The sequence below is a fragment of the Blennius ocellaris genome (genome assembly GCF_963422515.1).
Source record: "Blennius ocellaris genome assembly, chromosome: 23".
In the NCBI taxonomy this organism is placed as follows: domain Eukaryota; kingdom Metazoa; phylum Chordata; class Actinopteri; order Blenniiformes; family Blenniidae; genus Blennius; species Blennius ocellaris.
In genome coordinates, this window is record NC_137672.1 from 18,788,696 (window position 1) to 18,808,128 (window position 19,433).

Consider the following 19,433-nt stretch of genomic DNA (forward strand, 5'->3'; position numbering starts at 1 on the left):
AGTAGACGATCAAGTAATATCTCGACTCATCTTCGGTGATTCCACGGTGGGAAAAGCGCTTCGACATGTTTGAACCACCAAGCCGGTCGTTCTGCCAAAAGTCAGGAGCCTCAAAGGTGAAAACTGGCGTCTGCTGAGGCGAGGAGACGAGGACGAATGGAGGACGAAGCGTCTTCTGCTTCCTCAAACATGTTCCAGACGGGGTCACCGATGGCAGAACCACCTTCTGTGTCTTCTTCATCAATCACTGGGTTTGAAATGACCACGATGATGAAATCTGGTTAAATTCAGCCTCTTCGTGGTCAAAACTCTGATCCTCCATAATGTAAACACAACTTGGGCGTGTGCACAACTCGTGATGTCACTCTATTATTGTCAGAAGCTCCGCCCAGCAGAGGAAATAGCGCCGTTTATCGGCTATTTTCTCGCAGATTGCCGTGTTTTAACATTTTACCTTCAGCCAGTTAGCATGAAAAATGTCCCTAGAAGCGACACCAGAGAGTTTTGGAGGTGGAATCTTCATTTCACTCGGACTTTAAATGCCAACATCAATTAACCTGCTTACCTCAAGGTCACTCATCTCACCGATCGTCACATGATCTAGAAACCAGAAATAAACCCCTTGTGAATGTCAGCTGGCATGAAGAGATTCACTTCCGTCTCCCACTGCCTCCCTTACCCGGGACGTTGAACCACGGACACAAGGTGGAGAAAGTGAAGGGGTAAGTCATCATCGTCACCCAAAATGGTGAAGTGCTGCCTTGTGGAACGGCAGAACACTTTGGTGGGACCTCAGCGCCGGTGGCCCGATCTTTGGCGTCTGGAGCGCCGTTTGCACTCAGTTTGGGCGCTGCCAAGAAACAAACAGCAGAAGGGAAGCGTCAGGAGTTTCGTTCCTCTTTTTCCTTTGATTCACATTCAAACCTTTTGATGTTTGACATTAAATCAGCAGCTAGAAGGGGGAAAGTGGTAGAAATGCGCTTTTTGTAGTCTATTTTTGGAAATTTGTAGTTTTTTCACCCCCCCAAAAAAAGACCATGTATTTGATTATTTTAGCCGCTAGCTGCTAGCTGCTAACAGCATATGACCTTTGAACCCTATCGCCATGATGGGTTGCTCTGGTGGCCAATCAACACAACACAGCTCCACGTTTGAGATGTTTTTCCTGGTACATTTCTAGAAATGGTTTAAAGACAATTTGAGGGAGACTGGATAAGTGAGAGTACCAGGCGACGGCAAGTACTTACGCGGCGGCCTACACTGGCTTGGCGACGCCCACAGCCGGTAGATCCTGTAGCCGTGGCCCCGTTTCAGGAGGCTGTGCCAAACCCCGAGTCGATCCACGTCGCCGGGCGTCTCAAATTCGATGAACACCTGAAACGAACGCGCCAGACACATAAAGCCCAACGGCACGACGTTCCAAGACGTGGACTCGGCGCGGCTTTGCGACGGCTCGTACCTTGTTGAGCAGAGGCAGGTAGCGCCGTACGTAGCCGATCCTTTTCAAAACCTGACCGAGGTCCCTGGTCTCGGCTGGCGAGATGTTGTTGACGTAGATCGTTTTTTCTCCGTTGTCCGTCGTCTCCTAGCGCCGGGAAACGGGCGAGAAGGACGGCATGTTCAGAGCTCGCCGTCACGGAAGGACGAAATAACATAAACACTTAGGAAGAGGCAAAACAGCGTCAACATAAAATATCTGCACGGAAGTGAAACGGTGCAACTGAAATTTTCGTGGGTCACTTACGTAGTTCATCCATTTCGTCAGTTGTTTGTAAAACTGAAACTACAAGAGTGGAAAATGTTAAGAAATGAGGATTTTCGTGATGCCAAGTTTATCAATTTTGACACGAATCGTTCGTTTTTGGGTAAATCAAACGTGGTGTTTTGCACATGCTTACCGGCGACATTGTGGCGCCCTGCAGGTTTGTGACGCGCATCGTGCAAAATCTCCCACTATAATGGATTTTTTTCTCGAACGACGCCGTGAGGATCTTTCGCACCGTGTTCACACTCGGCATGGAGAAAAGCGCCTGACAAGGAGAATCAGGCAGGACAAGGGGGGGGGGGGCAGGGCAGACGCCTGTCAGACGAACTCGAGAAAATGAAAATGGGAACATGGACCAACCGGTTCCGAGAAGACGGACGACCTACCAGGCGGGCCTGAGGGATCACGTAGACGTTGTGGTCGTGTTCGCTCTGACACGTGAACCCAAACCGTACGAGGCCGCTGGCGATTTCTTCCTCGGTGTAGCAGCACTTGTGGTATTCGGGCAGGTTTGTTATTAACAAAACTCTTCTGTCAAGTGAGGGGAACTGGAGCAAAGGAAAGAAAGAGAGTCGTGCGTTGAGGTCTGAAGACGGCGTTCATGACCGTCAAACGGACGACGGCCCCGTCAAGTTTTCCCCACACACTGTGCGATTTTACAATCTTAAAAGTCGCAGCCCGTCACACTATGGGACACAAACTAAGCCGGCACGTGAAGTTTGCCGCGTGCAGACCGTACGACGGGAACGCAAGCTGATCGATCAAATGATTGCGCAACATGCCGGCGTTATCGCGCAATACGTCGCCGCGTCATAAACGTGGACGGAGCCTCGGCATTCTACTGTTCATGTGTTGGGAAAGAAATCCTCAAAAAAGGAATATGGAGGGGACAACCTGGATGGTAGTAATTTTGCAAAGGGTATTATAAGTACTTGTTAGCATCTATTAGCATTTTGCGTAAGCATTTACCATTGTTGCCTTTCATTTCCCAAGAAAATGCACTCCAGGTGACGAAACAAGCAACGATCGGTCCAAAATATTTGGCACCGTCTGATATTGACGGCAGTCCGACGGCCGCGGTGTCGGCTGTGCTTGAACCGGGCTCACGGTCGGACATTTTCACCAAGGGACGCGAGTTGCGTAAAAGCCATATTGATCTAAGAAAAAGGTTCGGAAGACTTACGTCGGCTGACATGACTTGTTTTCTGCGTAGGCAACCTGTGTCGGGAGAATACAAGGAAAAGTACCTTCAGGACAGTGACGGTTGAGGGTCACACGTTGAAGTGTTACGATTTCCGTCGATATTTCTTACTGATTTTTGCCGCCGTCAGAGATTCTGCGATGATCTCGTCCGTCCAGAAGATCGGCTGTTGTTCGCTTGCCCCCGCCGCTGTCGGAGCCGAAACATCGCAGGAAGTTTCCGATGCAGGTAAGATGCCGGGAACTGGAAGGGTTTGGGAAGAAGTGGCGCGATGACCTATGTGATCAACTAAAGAGCTCCCGTGTTCCCGTGTCGCTGGTACAGATCGCCAAGCATTGGATAGCCGCCATGATTCTCATTTATCGCACTGGCACATATCCGATCCTTGTTATATACTCCGTGCCAGAGTTTCACAGAGTCCAGCGCTGAGCCTGCTGGATACTAAGAGGGTCTTACCTGTTGGGGCCTGCGCTCGCAGCACCTCGCTGATTTTCCTCAGCGCTGTGGCGACAGATCCAGCAGGGACGACCGGTGTTGGAGGTTTGGTCGAAGAAGAAGAAGAAAAAGAAGAAGAAGAAGAAGAAGGTGGGCTCGTCTTCAGAGCTGGATTTTCCCCTCCGGCAGACGAAGGTCGTTTTCTACAGCCAAGGTCAATCTTGATGTCGCTGGATTTTCGTAGACGCTCTTTCAGGGTCATCACGCTGATATTCAAAGAATATTTGTTGTTGACGGTGAAAACAGGAACATTTTGCAGAGTTATGAGAAAACTCTTAAGTAAAGACTCACGAATCAACACTTACCTCTCTATGTGTTGAATTTTAATGCTGCAAAGAGAGCAAAACATGGTTAAACACAAAAAAATGTACATTTGAATTCTACAAAAGGTTTCAACTATAACATTTAAATGAGATAAAGGAAGAACAATCAAGACTGAGACACAAGATTGAAAAGAAAAAACAAAGTCTGTTCTTTAACGAAGCCTTGAATCATGAAACAGACTTGGATTCATTAGACTTATTGACTTCCTCTGACTGCAATGGAGGTTCATCAAATTGCTCGAATCTTTCACAAGGACTCCTTAAAGCCAGTCTGTGTGGGTGTATACTTTTAAATTGAAATGGCAGAAATGCTGAAATCGATGCAGTGAGCGTGCCAGGCCACAAGGTGTCACTAGTGGTTGTCTTTGAAAATGAACCCAAACACAAGCATCCCCTGAGAACAATCTACTCTAAACACCAACAATGTTCGCACACAGACCTTCGAGTGGACAGACGACCGAGTTGGATTGTTATTATGGTGACTGTCAAAATAAAAGCACCAAGTCCCAGGATAATATGGACTGGGACTGAGATTATGGGCAGCTACTGAGCATGTGCAGACGAACTCATCACTATGGCCATGAAGCGCAGGAGCAGGAGCTTCTCAGAAAATTCCACCTTAAGAGCCATTTCCAAAAACTTGTGTTTTCAGTGTCTCTAAGCACCAAAAACAAAAAAGAAGACGCGTTTTCACTTGAAATCATTGCCAACTAAAACGGGACCCTAAAGTGTTGTGAAGACTAAAGTCGTCACTCTCTGTGTCTTAAGTTTCCATTAAAAAGTACAAGAACGTGGAATTAAAAAAAGTAGAGGAAATGAGCCAAACCAGGCGGTCCAGGGCGGCGGCAGCTCGCCGGTGAAACCGGTGGTCGGTGAGCGCATTTTCTCCAGCACCGCTGCTACGCCGCTGGATTCTGCCATCTCGATGCAAACCTGAGGTGAAAACGGAAGCCAGAAGCACAGCGACACACAGAAGGGGAGAGTTGATCAAACACTGGCGTCCAAGCCTCGGTCAGTAAATGCATTTTGATTTCATTTTGGTGTGAAGGAAGCAGTCCGAGCAGATCAGCAGTTAAAGTCCTAGTGAAATGAAAACTCGACCTCCAAAACACTCTGGTGTCGCTTCTAGGGGCATATTTATGCTAACTGGTTCGAGGGTAAAATGTTAAAACACGGCAATCTGAGAGAAAATAGCCGATAAACGGCGCTATTTCCTCTGCTGGGCGGAGCTTCTGACAATTATAGAGTGACATCACGAGTTGTGCACACGCCCAAGTTGTGTTTACATTATGGAGGATCAGAGGAGCCGCTAGCCGCGCGAGCTAGCCGCTCCCGCCGCCCGTGCTCCTTTCCTCCTCTCTGGTCTCTTCCAGGCTCAATCTTTCATCAAGGCTCATAAAACGCCGACTATAACTTCAAAACACTGTTAAAACTTCGACATTCAAGAGGGAAACAAGCCAATATAAACACAACAGATCGAGATCTGCACATCTCTTGACGTCACACATAGGCTCCGCCCACAATGGCCACGAAGAAGGATTCCCCCAATTTCGTCGGCTGGAGATTCAAAATTCAAATAACTTTGTTATGCGACAACAGTGGAGGGGCAGAGTCGGAGGAACCTTACAAGTAGAACCCCAACTATCGTTTTTTTGCAAAGTAGTGTGTTACATTTCACTGGGACTTTAATGGCAGGAAGATGCTCCATAATCTGAACGTCCCGAATTAAGTTGATTCCCGTTAGCGCGACATGACGGCCACATGTCTCCAGTATCAAGCCTTGTGCAAGTGTCACGAACATGCAATCTGAAAAACGAGAATCTGGGAGTGTCGCACCCTGTTGGTGAGCGGCAGGAAGCTGATGAAAGGAGCGATGGACGCCACCCCTTTCAAGATGCCGGTGAACACCCCCGGCGTCATCTCGGACACCGTCACGCACAGCAGCCGCTCCTCCAGAGAGTCCAGCTCTGGAACGTGCTGGAAAACAAAACAAAAAAACCCAACGGGGGGTTGAGAAACCGGAAGAAGCCGCTTTCATGTGACGACGGCGCGGAACGAGCGACAGACGACTCACATTGTTGCTCCACCTCATCAGACTCCTGTACATCGTCTCCTAAAAAAAAAGGACAAAGACATTAGCGTGAAGCGTCTGCCGCCACGCTCAGTGACACTACAGGCCATTTTATGGTCACTTGTGTTAATTCTATGTGTGACTGGGTTCATTTCCAGAGAGCTTGCGGTTAGTAGGGCCACTGGTGACCTGCGGGGGGCAGTGTTGAGCAGAATAACTCATGTGCGGACCAGCGAAAGGAACAATGGAACCCCTTTTGAGGAAGGACTACAAGATTGCGTGTGTGGATACAAGGAAATGTAAAACAAAAACGTCACTTCGGCTGGACGTCGGGACAAAGAAGCTTCGGGAGACGTCGTTTCAACGTCTTTGAATTGAAAACGCAACGGAACACAAACTAAATCTTCCTCAGGACAACGGACAAAAACACTAATCTGGGGCAGTTTTTGAAGATGTTTCAGGGACGTTTGGATTAGAAATTTTGTCCGACGTGAAATGGACAACATGCACCGCCCCCTGCTGGATGTACTGATTAGCAGCATCGCTAACAGAAGAAACTCACATTATCTCAGAACGTTCAGCCGACATGGATTAATAAAGACAAATCCTTAATAAAGAAAAATGGAAAAATGTCCCGCTCTCCATACCTCGGTGAATCCGGGACGCATGTCTTCAGAGACGTAGTGGACGCCGAGCTGGCGGCCGCCGACAGAAAGCGGGTGACTGACGTGATCGCGGATGAAATTGCGGCAGGAATCCCAGCTGCTGAAGTGCAGGAAGGCCTGCGGGCCGAGAGAGAAGACGGGTTCCGTTAGTTCCTTCTGTGGCTCGGTTGGTCGAGCGGCCATCTTGGAGAGTGGGGACCCCCCTCCCCCCCTCACCCTCCTCTGCAGGGACAGCGCCGTCACGTTGTAGTACAGCGACTGCAGGTTTTGCTCGGGGAAGTAAGGCCACGCCAGCTTGGCCACGTCCTCGTGCCGGTAGTCGCGCGTCGGCAGGTCGGTCAACATGACGGCGTGCGGTGCGACGCCGCGGTGGCTCAGTCTCTGCAGGGACAAAGACAAAACCAAAAAAAGGAGGTGGAGATGAACCACACTGACGTCTGTCACTTTACATTTCACCGGCAAAGTTCTGTGCTGCCCTCTAGTGGTGAAGAGTATTTATACATGATTACTCTGCAACACACTGTCGCTGTGAGAGCAAATGATTTTTTAGAAAAAAATTTGAAATTGGATAATTTCCCACGACTCACCTGACGATCTGGAGGAAACACCAGTGGTTGAAAAACACTGTAATAATGTCATATATTTTGTTTGGATCTGCCCAAACTAGGTTTTTTTCTACACCTGTGTGCACATTTGTCAACTTGCCAAACGCAAACCTCCATCTGCTTCCCTCACCTGGGACGTTGAACCAAGGAGAGACGGTCATGAAGGCGAAGGGTTCGGTCCCCAGCGTCACCCAAAAAGGCGAAGTGACTGGCGGGAGAACGGCCGGGGTTTTCGGGGGCAGCGCCGCCCCGGTCTTCATCTTCCTGCCGTCTGGAACAATGTTCGCCGGTAGTCTGGGTGCTGGGGAAGGTCATCGACAAGTTTCACACCGACACTGAGCAAGCATCAGGAAATACGTCCGTTCACACGACATCGACACACCACGGCCATCCGGCCAAGAAAAGTGCTTATAAATTCATTTTTCAAGACTGGAGGCCTTCGCACAATGGGGGGGGGGAGGGGGGGGAGACCGGGGAACCTGGGAACTCACGAGGAGCCGCTTCTTTCATGAAATTCCGCTGGACCCTGTGCATCTTGTACTTGGGGGTCTTTTTGAGGAGGCTGAACCAAACTAGGATCCAGTCTGCATCCGCCTCAGTCTCAAACTGAATGAAAACCTGGAACCCACACACACACACACACACACACACACCGTTGATGAGACGTACAAGTACTTCCACACGTGTACTGTGCGTCCATACCTGGTTGAGAAGCGGCAGGAAGTTCACGATGCGTTCGTGTGCTCTCACAAACTCCCGGAGTTTGCCGCTCTCCCATGGTGAGATGTTTTCGACGTAGACGGTGTGCAGCCTGATGCCCACGGTCCACTGCAAGCAACCGCAAGGGATCATTTAAACCCGGGGGGGGGGCCTACTGTATGTGTGTGTGTGTGTGTGTGTGTGATACTTACACAACCAATGCGTTTCGCCAAAAATTGATAAAAGTCAAACGGATTCGTCTGAAAAAACAAAAAAACCGGAGGTGAAGCAGGTGAGATCGACGAGTCCGGTCACTTTGGATTGTTCCCTTTTTGTTCATATATTAAATACAGTGTTACAGGATAAGTCCCCCCCCCCCCCCCCCCCACCCCCCCCAAGAATCCTTAAAATAATATTACTGGCTGTTAAGACAAAACTATGTTCAGGAAAAGAGGAAGACCAAATTTCGACAAAGGTTTCAAGCTTACCGGCAACGTGGAATCGAGCAAGTTCAAGATTTTCACGCAGAGTTTATGTTCGTTGAGATAAACTCCTTGTTTCGACGACGCTGACAAGATTTTATTCACCGAACGTGAACCTGGCATGAGGGCAAAGGCCTGGGAGGCACAACAACACGTGTCACGCAAAACATATGTGACATACATGTCGTATAACATGCAGCAATACGTAATGTAAAATATAACATGACATCTAATGTAAAATACAACATGCTATGTGACATACATGTCGTATAACATGTAGCAATACGTAATGTAAAATATAACATGACATCTAATGTAAAATACAACATGCTATGTGACATACATGTAGTATAACATGTAACAATATGTAATGGAATACATAAAATACAATATGTGACATACATGTAATATAACATGTAACAATATGTAATGTAAAATAGAACAGAACATGTAACAGAATGTATAAAGTACGTAACAATATATAACATGTAAAGTAAAACTCAATATGTGACATACATGTAATATAACCTGTAACAATATGCAATGTAAAATATAACATAACATGTAATGTAAAATATAACATGTAACATAATGTATAACATACGCAACAATATATAACATGTAACGTAAAACGTAAAACACAATATGTGACATACATGTAATATAACATGTAACAATATGTAATGTAAAATATAACATGTTATGTGACATACATGTAAGATAACATGTTATGTGACATACATGTAATATAACATGTAGCAATGTGTAATGTAAAATATAACATAACATATGATGTAAAATATAACATACGTAACAATATATAACATGTAACGCAACGTGACGTTATGCTACATTATGCTATGTTTTGCTATGCTACGTTATGTTATATCCGCCATTGCCATGGAAACGGACCTAATTTTCAGAATGTAAAAACTACAAACAAAAACGATGCATTTTCACTTTGTGGTGTAAGCGGGGGGGGCTAAAGCAAATGTGCACATTCAGCGGTTCCCTTTCACAGCGATCAGCACTGCAATGGGATTCGAACCAGCGTGTGCCAGAGTCGGTCAAGACTGACCTCTACAGGCCACCTGACCAAACTTCAATTTAATCCCCGGATATAAACAGTAATATTGAGAGAAATCAACAAAATGCAGAATCGAATCGATGAACCCAGTCGTGTTTCCAACCTACCATGTTGGTCTGGGGGATAATGTAGATGTAGTGATGCCGATACTTGAATCCAAAGCTCTTCAGAACATTAACAACATCCTCCTCAGTGTAAAGGAACATGGGATACTGCGGCAGGCCGGTTAGGAAGATCATCACGTGATCACTCGTATACGCCTGTATATAACGAAAAGATAATAAATGTTTAGACTGAACAGAACTCAACTTAAATGTGTGACATTTCATTAAAAAAACTACTCAATAAATGGTTTTGACTCTTTGATGTTATTATCAATATGCTCAAATTGTAGGACCCGCTCCAAATGATTGGAGGAAACTTACGTGGTGGGGGAAGGTTTTGCTCAGACTCAGGCCCTCTGAAGGAGAATCAGAATTTCGTGAGAATAAACTTCTTGGACATGTTGAGTAATGCCATTACTAGTAACGATATTACTCACCAATGTCGTTGGCTTTCAGGTACTTATGAACATTGTCCCCAAAGGTCCAGGAGGAAGACGTCCCTGCAGCTGGCTGCTGTTTGCCGGTTGCCGTCGCTGTTGACTCGACTTCGGTTGATGCTGCCGAAACATCGTTGGCAGCTTCGAAAACTGTCTCCTCGTGTATCTCTGCCACAGCGACTGGATCTTTCAGGGGAGGAGAAGTATTTAGGATGAATGGTAATTTCATTCCTGAAGTGAATTAAAGTTGCTCTACCTGAGACATTCTTTAAATTATACTTCCCATGAAAGGTCTAACTTCTGCGCAGACAATAAACCAATCCAGGAAGACATTTCCACTCATTTCCAACCTGCAGTTTCCCCCCCAAAAACTTGGATCTTAAAAAATCTTCTGATGTACCTTTTTTCTCTGATTCGGTCTGCATGTCTTCAATGGTCTCTTTTGGCTCCATGGTCACTTCAGCTGAGCTCCCTGTCGTGTCTGTAGGGTCTTTGGACTCCCGACACTGGATCAGTGAGGAGTCCTTGATGGGGGATGGTGGCCTCTGGGGTACGTCATTAAGGGGTTCTGTTGCTGTGGTCTCTGGTACTGATGTGGTGGATTCTGGACACTGGATCAGTGATGAGTCATTGACGGGGGTTCGTGGCCTCTGGGGAACATCACTAAGGGGTTCTGTTGCTGTGGTCTCTGGTACTGATGCGGTGGATTCTGGACACTGGATCGGTGACGAGTCTATGATGGGGGTTGGTGGCCTCTGGACTACATCATTAAGGGATTCAGTTGCTGTGGTCTCTTGGCACTGGATCAGTGATGAGTCCGTGATAGGGGTTGGTGGCCTCTGGGCTTCATCATTAAGGGGTTTAGTTGCTGTGGGTTCTGGTACTGATGCAGTGGATTCTGGACACTGGATCGGTGATGAGCCCTTGATAGGGCTTGGTGGCCTCTGGGGTACATCATTAAGGGATTCAGTTGCTGTGGTCTCTGGTACTGATGTGGTGGATTCTGGACACTGGATCAGTGAGGAATCACTGATGGGGGTTGGTGGCCTCTGGACTACATCATTAAGGAGTACGGTTGCTGTGGTCTCTGGACACTGGATCAGTGATGAGTCATTGACGGGGGTTGGTGGCCTCTGGGGTACATCACTAAGGGGTTCGGTTGCTGTGGTTTCTGGTACTGATGCAGTGGATTCTGGACACTGGATCGGTGATGAGCCCTTGATAGGGGTTGGTGGCCTCTGGGGTACATCATTAAGGGATTCAGTTGCTGTGGTCTCTGGTACTGATGTGGTGGATTCTGGACATTGGATCAGTGATGAGTCATTGACGGGGGTTGGTGGCCTCTGGGGTACATCACTAAGGGGTTCGGTTGCTGTGGTTTCTGGTACTGATGCGGTGGATTCTGGACACTGGATTGGCGATGAGTCCTTGATGGGGGTTGGTGGCCTCTGGGGTACATCCTTAAGGGGTTCGGTTGCTGTGGTCTCTGGACACTGGATCGGTGATGAATCCTTGATGGGGGCAGGTGGATTCTGGGGTACATCCTTAAGGGGTTCTGTTACCATGATCTCCACTGTTCTGGTTGACTTTGCATCTTGGCCCATTTCCCCATTCCCCAACACCGCTGGCTCAACGTTCCCATCCTCTTTCAGCACGACAAGTGCTGGCGGCTGTTTTCCAGAAGTGGAATCCTCTTGCGTGTCAAACACCTTCCCGGTCTCCTCCAGTGACGACACTTCCTGCTCACCGCTTGTTTCACACCTGTTAGACGACGGCTTCTGTTGGGCGTCGTCGACCTCGGGCTCCGGTCCTCGACTCTTGGACATCGTCGATGTGCCGTCAGGCTCCTTCGCCGAAGTGGACGCAGCAGTTTGGAATAATCTTCTTGAAGTCGGTTCCACGCTTCCTTCCAGAGCCAGGTTGGGCACTTTTACCCGTTTCCATTCTTTTGATTCATCCGTTGAAGTTGAAGGTGTAGAGAGTTCAACAGTAGTTTGAGCGACTGGAGGGATGGAGGCGCTGGACTTCCTGTGAAATCAGAGTTGAGTGGTGAAAAACAGGAAGTGTGTGAAAGACCTTTAATGTTTTAACCTTGAAAAAAAAGGAGCTTACAGCTGAACAGACAACTTCTGCTCTTCCTTTGCAGAAGTTGTCGGAGGCTTATTAGGAGCAGTCACCTGTAAAGATTAATCTAGTGAGTTTTTGTTTTTTTTTACAATATTTTCATATTGACAAAAACAAGCAAAAAACTAAGAACAATATAAAACAAAAACAAAAGACTCAGACATGTCTGGTTAAACCACTGGACATTAGAAGATAAATGCAATGGTACAAGTACAAGTGTTCAATTCCAATCATCCTCAACTTCCAACCAGAATAGTGAGAAATGGCTCCCAAACTGCAAGAAACTTTACTATAGAACCAGTCCTTTTAAATTGAAATCTTCCCATTGTGATTGCAAAAAGTCTACTTGACTTCCAGTCCTTCAAAATGAGTCTCTTGTTGAATAATTATCCTTTTCTGTAACACCATTATGAGTGCCCGTGCAATCAAATATACTCTGCATGACGATTGAACCACAACAATGTAACAAGATTATAAATGTTTAAAAAAAAAAGAAAGCTAGCTCGAACAATTATAACTGTGTCTCAAATTAGCCGTGGAAGGACAAGAGATCAATCAGGCCACGGAAGGGCCAGAAGTTAATTATAACTGTGTCTCAGTACAGCCAAGTAAAACCAGAAGGCGAACCTCCATTAGAACATATGATGGAACAGATTAACACTAATAAGAGTTAACGAGGAATGATCAAGAAGAAAAGGGGATGAGTCTGATGGGAGGGGGACGACCCTGAAGATGTGTATTTAACGCCTGAACCAAGAAGCACAGACTTTGTGTCCATCGGTCGACCTGGGCTCCGGGTTTTAGCTATAAAACTCTGTTTGCATCCAGATCTCGTCTCCCAGCCGCCTGTTTTCTTTGCTTTGTAGAATAGCTGAGTATAGTTAGAGAATTATTGACAAATGCTCGTGGAAGATTTCTGATGTCGCACTTGGCCCTGGACTGCTATCCATCAAAAATCCACGACACTCTTCGCGATACCAAAGATCTTGGTAAAGATTTTGAGAGGCCATCAGTTAAAAGGGAGCAGGCAAAGATTAGGCCTTGGAGTAAAAAGATTTTGGTTCAAAGTCTCGCGAGCGAGGGACAAAACCAGAAGGTCAATTTTGGTCCCGTTTGGCGTCAGATATCCCTAAAAACCCAGTTTCTCTTATCAAACACTCCCAGTCTTTTCAGTACTGGGTACAGAAGGGAAATCCTCGGTACCTCCTCGCTGACAACGCTGACGGGTGTTCCCTTGATGTCGAAGCTCTTGATGCTCCTCAGTTTCTCGGCGTCTTCCACCTTCTCGAAACACACGCTTGCCTACATGTTCAAACGCAAACGTAGCTTATCCATATTTTTTTTTGTAACACCAAGTATAAAATATCAGCAATGTATTTGGGGTATAATTGTACTTACCTGCTCTTTAGACCGGAACAATAACACCGACTTGGTTTTCCCGAAGGCCTCCATGGAGGCGATCACATCACTGCGAGAGAGACTTTCGCAAATCCCTCCCAGCTTCAGCATGGTTGGTGGTGAAGACTGAGCAGTCTGAGGAAATAGAACAATACGATTTACTGTCTGGTAAGTCTGTCCCTCAGTGAAGTAGCTCTACCGAGCACCAAACCTACCGAACCTCGAAACGAGTGGTTCGTTATCACATTTTATTATCGGAACATATCGTAAAGGTTCATGTGGGGTTGAAGTCTTTTTTTATAGATCTTCTAAATAAAGCAGTATACACAAGCAAATTAAACGACGGGAAGAAAAAATGGCTAAAGCGGAACATTAATCTTAATCTTAATTAATTCTTCTAGGACGGAATGTGATGGGGGAGGGGTCACTCAAGAAAAAGGTTAGAAATTCCATCTAATATATAAAAAAGAGACTGTTTTCTATTTTTTTTAATCATTCATGGGGAATTTCAAATCAAGGCACTATCGGGCTGTTGAAGCTGAGCGAGGGATGAAAACGAACAAGGAAAATATCATGTCTCAATTTAGTAGGCCTCATTGGAAGTCCTTAAACCTACAGGTGCTACGAATTGTGGGTTCGTCTGGAGGATTAGGGGAGTTCCGCTTGAATTCTATTCGCAATCCACACAGACCAACCTTCGGCTTCGAGGAGACGCTGTTCTCACTCTGCTGACGTTGCGTTTTCACATTCGACAGCTGAGCGGTGGATTCCCTGGAAGACGAGGACGGCGAGGCGGCGAAGGACGGCGAGGCGGCGAAGGCCGCCGGCAATGTGGCCGCCATCTCCTTGGTGATGGCGGCCAGTAAGGCAGGGACGAGACTTGCGACCACGGTCTTCACGTCACACTGACCCGACAACGACTGGACGGCTAAAGAGACGGAAAATGCAAACGAGAGGCAAGGTGAGCGGGTTACCAAGGATCCATTTCCGTGGCTTTTCAAGTGAAAACGCATCATTTTTTTTTTCCCTTATGTGTTTCACAGAAGTTTTGAGATTTCGAGGCAGAAACACTGAGAATGTTGCAGTACCCACTCCGGCCACTAGTGCATGCTATTGGTTGTTTCTGTATCAAAGCCACACACACACACACACACACGCGTGTGTACAGACAACAATACGTTATAAACAGTAACAATGGGAGTACACAGACATTCTAGTGGACAGATGACCAAGTTGGGCTGTTATTACAGAGACTGTCAAAATAAAACTCCCAAAAGTCCAGGAGAACATGTCACGACACCACAGAGGAGACATTCTTATTGTCCAGACACTGGGCATGTGCAAACAACAACTAGTTACTATGGCGACAGTGCGCAAGTAGCAGCGTTTTGGCCATGGACACGGACAGTGTCCAAGTGTTTTCAAAAAGTTCCGTTTTCAGTGGCTCCGAGCAGCGTTGTCGTGTAAACGGTCCCCTGGAATGCAACGAAAGGTTTGCGTTTTCACGTGAGACACGTAAACAAAGGCTCAAGCTCCTCTGGTCCGGCCTGGAAATTCCCAGTCTGGATTAGTAACTTTTTGAAAAGGGTTCAAGTTAACCCTAACCCTAACCCTAACCCTAACCCTAACCCTAACCCTAACCCGAAACCTTAACCCTAACCCGAAACCTTAACCCTAAACCTTAACCCTAACCCTAACCCGAAACCTTAACCCTAAACCTAACCCTAAACCTAACCCAAAACCTTAACCCTAACCCGAAACCTTAACCCTAAACCTAACCCTAAACCCTAACCCTAAACTTAAACCTAACCCCTAAACCTAACCCCTAACCCTAACCCTAAACCTAAACCTATCCCCTAACCCTAAACCCCAAACCCTAACCCTAATTGTCAAGGTAAAAAAAAAGACATTTCTAACCTGGTACTTTCAGCAGCTTCTTAGTCAGCCTCTCTGCGGAGAGCGATCTCGTTGTTGGAGGGGACGTTCGCCGTTTGAAGCTCTTTCTCAGTGACGACTGCCTCTCATCGCTGCTGCTTGACGAGGACCGTTGTTCGCGATTCTTCTTCAGTGGGGATCGTCTTTCTCCTCTCCTTTGAGACGCTCGTTGTCTCCCATCGCTGCTGATTGACGAGGACTGTCGTTCACAACTCTTCTTCGGCGGGGATCGTCTTTCTCCTCTCTTTTGAGACGCTCGTTGTCTCCCGTCGCTGCTGTTTGACGAGGATCGTCGTTCACAACTCTTCTTCGGCGGGGATCGTCTTTCTCCTCTCCTTTGAGACGCTCGTTGTCTCCCATCGCTGCTGATTGACGAGGACCGTCGTTCACAACTCTTCTTCGGCGGGGATCGTCTTTCTCCTCTCCTTTGAGACGCTCGTTGTCTCCCATCGCTGCTGATTGACGAGGACCGTCGTTCACAACTCTTCTTCGGCGGGGATCGTCTTTCTCCTCTCCTTTGAGACGCCAGTCGTCTATCGCTGCTGCTTGACGAGGATCGTCGTTCGCGACTCTTCTTCGGCGGGGATCGTCTTACACCTCTGCTTATATACGTGGGTCGTCTGTCCTCCCTTTTCCTCGATCGCATTCGTCTTTCTCGGCTACTTGAACGCGATCGACGTCGCGAAGAGACGTGTCGGCTGTACCACGGAGAGCGAGAACGCGATCGGGACCTAAGTAGGGAATGGACAGTGGAAGTTAAAAGCTCCGAGAATGTACAGATTCATTTAAAAAACTGGAAGTCCGGTCGAACACACAGTATGGCGTCGTCGAATAATCCCTTCACAAACCTGTGAGCGCCTCTGGAGCTGTACGGCGATCGTGATCGGCTCCTGCGTTTGTACCTTCTACCCTCCGAGCTGCGGCGCCTGCGACCGGGGCTTTTCGAACGGGACGAGCTGCTGCGCTTCGTCTTCCTGCCCTCGGAGGGGGGGTGGCAGCGGGGGCTGCCCGAACCAGAACGGGAGCGGCTTTTGCGGTCGGCTTTCTGACCGCAGGGCTTCGGAGTCTGGCCGGAAGTCGCAGGGGATGGCTCGACGTCTTTAGCTGGAGCACTAAACAAGAAAAAGAAAACATTTAGGCACATAAAGAACAAACAAAACCTAGAAAAGGGTCACGAAACATCGTTTATCTGCCCAGAATGTATCGCGTCATGACCCCATATACGAGAAACCATTCACCTTTTCTGGATGGATTTGGGGTTTTCTCGGTGGAGGCAGGTTTTCTGGTGGGCGAGCCAATCCTAGTAGCCACAACAACAAACAAATATTCAGACGAGGCAAAGTAAAGATACCAGCTTCTAAGACTCGACTGTGATTAAGTAACTTCAAAGATCCCATGCATCTTACAACCCTCAAATGTCTTCAATCGGTTAAATGGAGGACTTTTTGGTGTGGTAACATCATTGGTATCCATCTTTGCCTGACAACTCAAAGATCTTATTCAGAAATGTGTAGCAGGACGAATGACCCAACCTAAAAAGACAGAAATCCCCAGGAGGAGGTGCTGGTCTACCCCGTGATAAATATTACACTTTGGTCTTTACCCATCCTGGAATAAAATGTTTAAACTGGAGTCAGCTTGGGCAGTTCAAGTGAAATTAAATGTTCTATTGAAATTATGGACAAGAATGTTTAATCTGGTCATCACCAATTCAAGACTCTGCCATGTCTTATATATTGTGCGCACAGAGAAACACTCATAAAGAGTGCAGTTTTTAACTCACCCGCACGTGAGAAAACCCTTTGTTACAAAGGGAACAGGTATGTGGGGCCGTTTTTGCTTTGGCGATAACAAAAGAGACAGGCTGTACATCCGACTTCGCTGGATCCTTGGCCACGCTGCCCTTGACCGACGGCTGGCTTTGGGAAGGCTGCGGAGGTACGAGGGGAGTTTCCACTGGACCTGACACCGGCCGAGCTGGAGGACCAATCACAGGACAAGAAATAAACACTGACTGACCCTCGGGAGGCGACAGATCTGTCACTTGTGAGGTGACTGAAGGCAAGGGCTGATGCTTTGGTGGTTCCTGGATCTCCTGTGCTTTCATCTGCTCGGTCAACCCTCGTCTTTGTGTTTGACTCGGATTCTTAAGACTATCAAAGACTACAATGCCTCGTTTTCCAGAAGGTATACCACATACAGGTGTGCAGGATTCTTGGGTGTTTGTCCTTGACAGGAGAGCTGGCTGAGATTTTTTCACAGTCGGGGGTTTGGCGAAATCGGACTTGGGATGTTGAGGTGACGAGACGGCGTCTTCACTTGCCAGTAACAAAGTTCTTAAAGTCGAGTGAGAAGTCTGAGCGTCACTGCTCGGAGCTGCCGCAGAGCTGGGACTGCAAACAGAACCTCCCTGACCATGAGAGGAAACCACCCCACTGAAGTCCATCCCCGTTGTACTTTTGTGCAGTGGCTCTTGAGTTTGGCCGTTATTGTCTAGCCGCAACATAACCGCACTACCACCACCGTTCGTTCCACCGCCACTGGCCCGTCCAATGTCAACCTCAACACTTCCACTGCATCCATAATAAGTCACTTCACTTGGTTGGGGAGGCACTGATGGCGTCTCGTCAAGGTGCACACCTGCCCCTCCGGAATGACTCGGTCGGTCCACTCCACTCACACTGGTGTTGGGTCCGGGCTCAATGGGGTACACGGGCCGAGCTGTGGTCGGAGCTCTCTTGGCCTTCCGCCTAAGGATTTGATTCAAGATGAAGGGCAAGTTCTTGGGGGTCGTCTGTTCTTCGGGATAAGATATGAGCTCCTCTAGGTCATCTTTGTCAAGCCCAAGGTTCTTAAGGACCATTGCAGCAGACTGTAAACTGCACTTTGGGCGACTGGGGTCAGCGAGTTTGGCAGGTGAGGGCTGACGATCCTCAAAGCAGGGAATGTTTTGCATAGTTGATTGTTGTTGACTGGAGGTATTGAACACGCCGCTTGGACAGCTCGATGAAGCAGACGATGAATAAATGGATAGGAACTCAGTGGATATGCTATAGTTTGGCAGCCAGTGCGAGTTGCTATTGCCGCTTTCTGCAACGGGGTACGTCAGTCCCTGCGAGAGTGACGGCATTGAACCGGAGTTCATCCCCGCACTTGTGGGAAGAACCGCTTCATCTCGCATGGCGACACTGTCCTCTCCTGAAGTTTGGCTTCCCGCCTCCCCGCCGACTCGGCCCACGTGAAGACCCGCTGGCCACCCGACGCTCTCGCTCATCACGGCTCTGGCGCGTTCCGGCTCGCGGCTCGCCGGCTGCGGCAGTGCCGTTGGGGACGTTAGCCAAGAACTGGAGGCGGCTACAGAAGAGCCGTAGCTGGACCCGGGTCCGAGGTGAGCAGGCGTCGTTTTGGGGCCACCGTCAGCTTGCGCAGTCGTGAGACTGAAGGGATCATACAGATCGTTTGACATGGCGCCAGAGATACGTTTGGTCAAGCAAAGCTGAAGGCCACTGAGGCAGTTTTGTACTGAGGTGTGTTGAAGTTCGCCGTCGAAGCCATGGCTCAGTCGGCCACAGCTAGCGCATCGGGGATCTGCATTAGCGCTCGTCGAGAAACGACCTCCCGGCGAGGGTGTGGCGCGGGGAGAAGGAACAACAGTCTAATAGTGAGCTACAAAGTTGAACGACGAGAGTTGTTGAGGGACGACAGTCTTCTGCTTCTCAGGGAGATGATCTCCAACGTCTGGATCGTCGTCATGGTATCGTGCTTCCTGTCAAGACAGACGGTCATTTCAGTATTTCTTTATAGTCTTCGGTGGAACGAATGAACAGAAGCAGATAAAACAACAAAAGAGAAGGACAGTGAAACAGCAACCAAGTCATATTTCTACGTGAGACGCAGGAGACTTTATGCAAATGAGGCGGAGGAACACATTGTGAAACTTTCACGACGCGCCACAACCGGTGGGAGTGAAACTAAAAAAAAAGATTCAGCAACTCTGCAGGTCGTTTCTGAAACGACCCGAATCTCTGCTTCAACTGTTTCC

At 47.9% G+C, this 19,433-nt stretch overlaps 1 protein-coding gene across 3 annotated transcripts in view; it reads right to left on the bottom strand.

The window, feature by feature from the left end:
* LOC308147052 (uncharacterized protein) overlaps nt 1-18,945 on the bottom strand; it is a 31,966-nt gene extending 13,021 nt beyond the window's left edge. The window contains exons 1-21 of one of the 3 annotated variants that reach the window (XR_013937133.1): nt 17,175-18,945; nt 16,630-16,691; nt 16,240-16,503; nt 15,374-16,122; nt 14,152-14,384; nt 13,457-13,591; nt 13,262-13,360; nt 12,047-12,111; nt 10,335-11,962; nt 9,935-10,120; nt 9,819-9,853; nt 9,501-9,653; nt 8,313-8,441; nt 8,037-8,084; nt 7,828-7,953; nt 7,617-7,743; nt 7,256-7,426; nt 6,737-6,901; nt 6,503-6,637; nt 5,859-5,897; nt 5,710-5,761 (exon numbers count right to left, since the gene is read on the bottom strand). Coding sequence is in view for 1 of the 3 variants with exons in the window: in XM_080519109.1 (XP_080375235.1) it covers nt 566-600; nt 680-850; nt 1,248-1,374; nt 1,460-1,585; nt 1,745-1,783; nt 1,899-2,030; nt 2,152-2,313; nt 2,949-2,983; nt 3,078-3,209; nt 3,423-3,667; nt 3,767-3,790; nt 4,611-4,717; nt 5,621-5,761; nt 5,859-5,897; nt 6,503-6,637; nt 6,737-6,865 (1,779 nt within the window). In the remaining 2 variants the exon portion in view is untranslated. Of the gene's footprint in view, nt 1-565; nt 601-679; nt 851-1,247; nt 1,375-1,459; nt 1,586-1,744; nt 1,784-1,898; nt 2,031-2,151; nt 2,314-2,948; nt 2,984-3,077; nt 3,210-3,422; nt 3,668-3,766; nt 3,791-4,610; nt 4,718-5,620; nt 5,762-5,858; nt 5,898-6,502; nt 6,638-6,736; nt 6,902-7,255; nt 7,427-7,616; nt 7,744-7,827; nt 7,954-8,036; nt 8,085-8,312; nt 8,442-9,500; nt 9,654-9,818; nt 9,854-9,934; nt 10,121-10,334; nt 11,963-12,046; nt 12,112-13,261; nt 13,361-13,456; nt 13,592-14,151; nt 14,385-15,373; nt 16,123-16,239; nt 16,504-16,629; nt 16,692-17,174 lie in introns of those variants that run through there. The other 2 variants (XM_080519109.1, XR_013937134.1) reach the window with 2 other exon arrangements.
* Nucleotides 18,946-19,433: the final 488 nt, after the last annotated feature.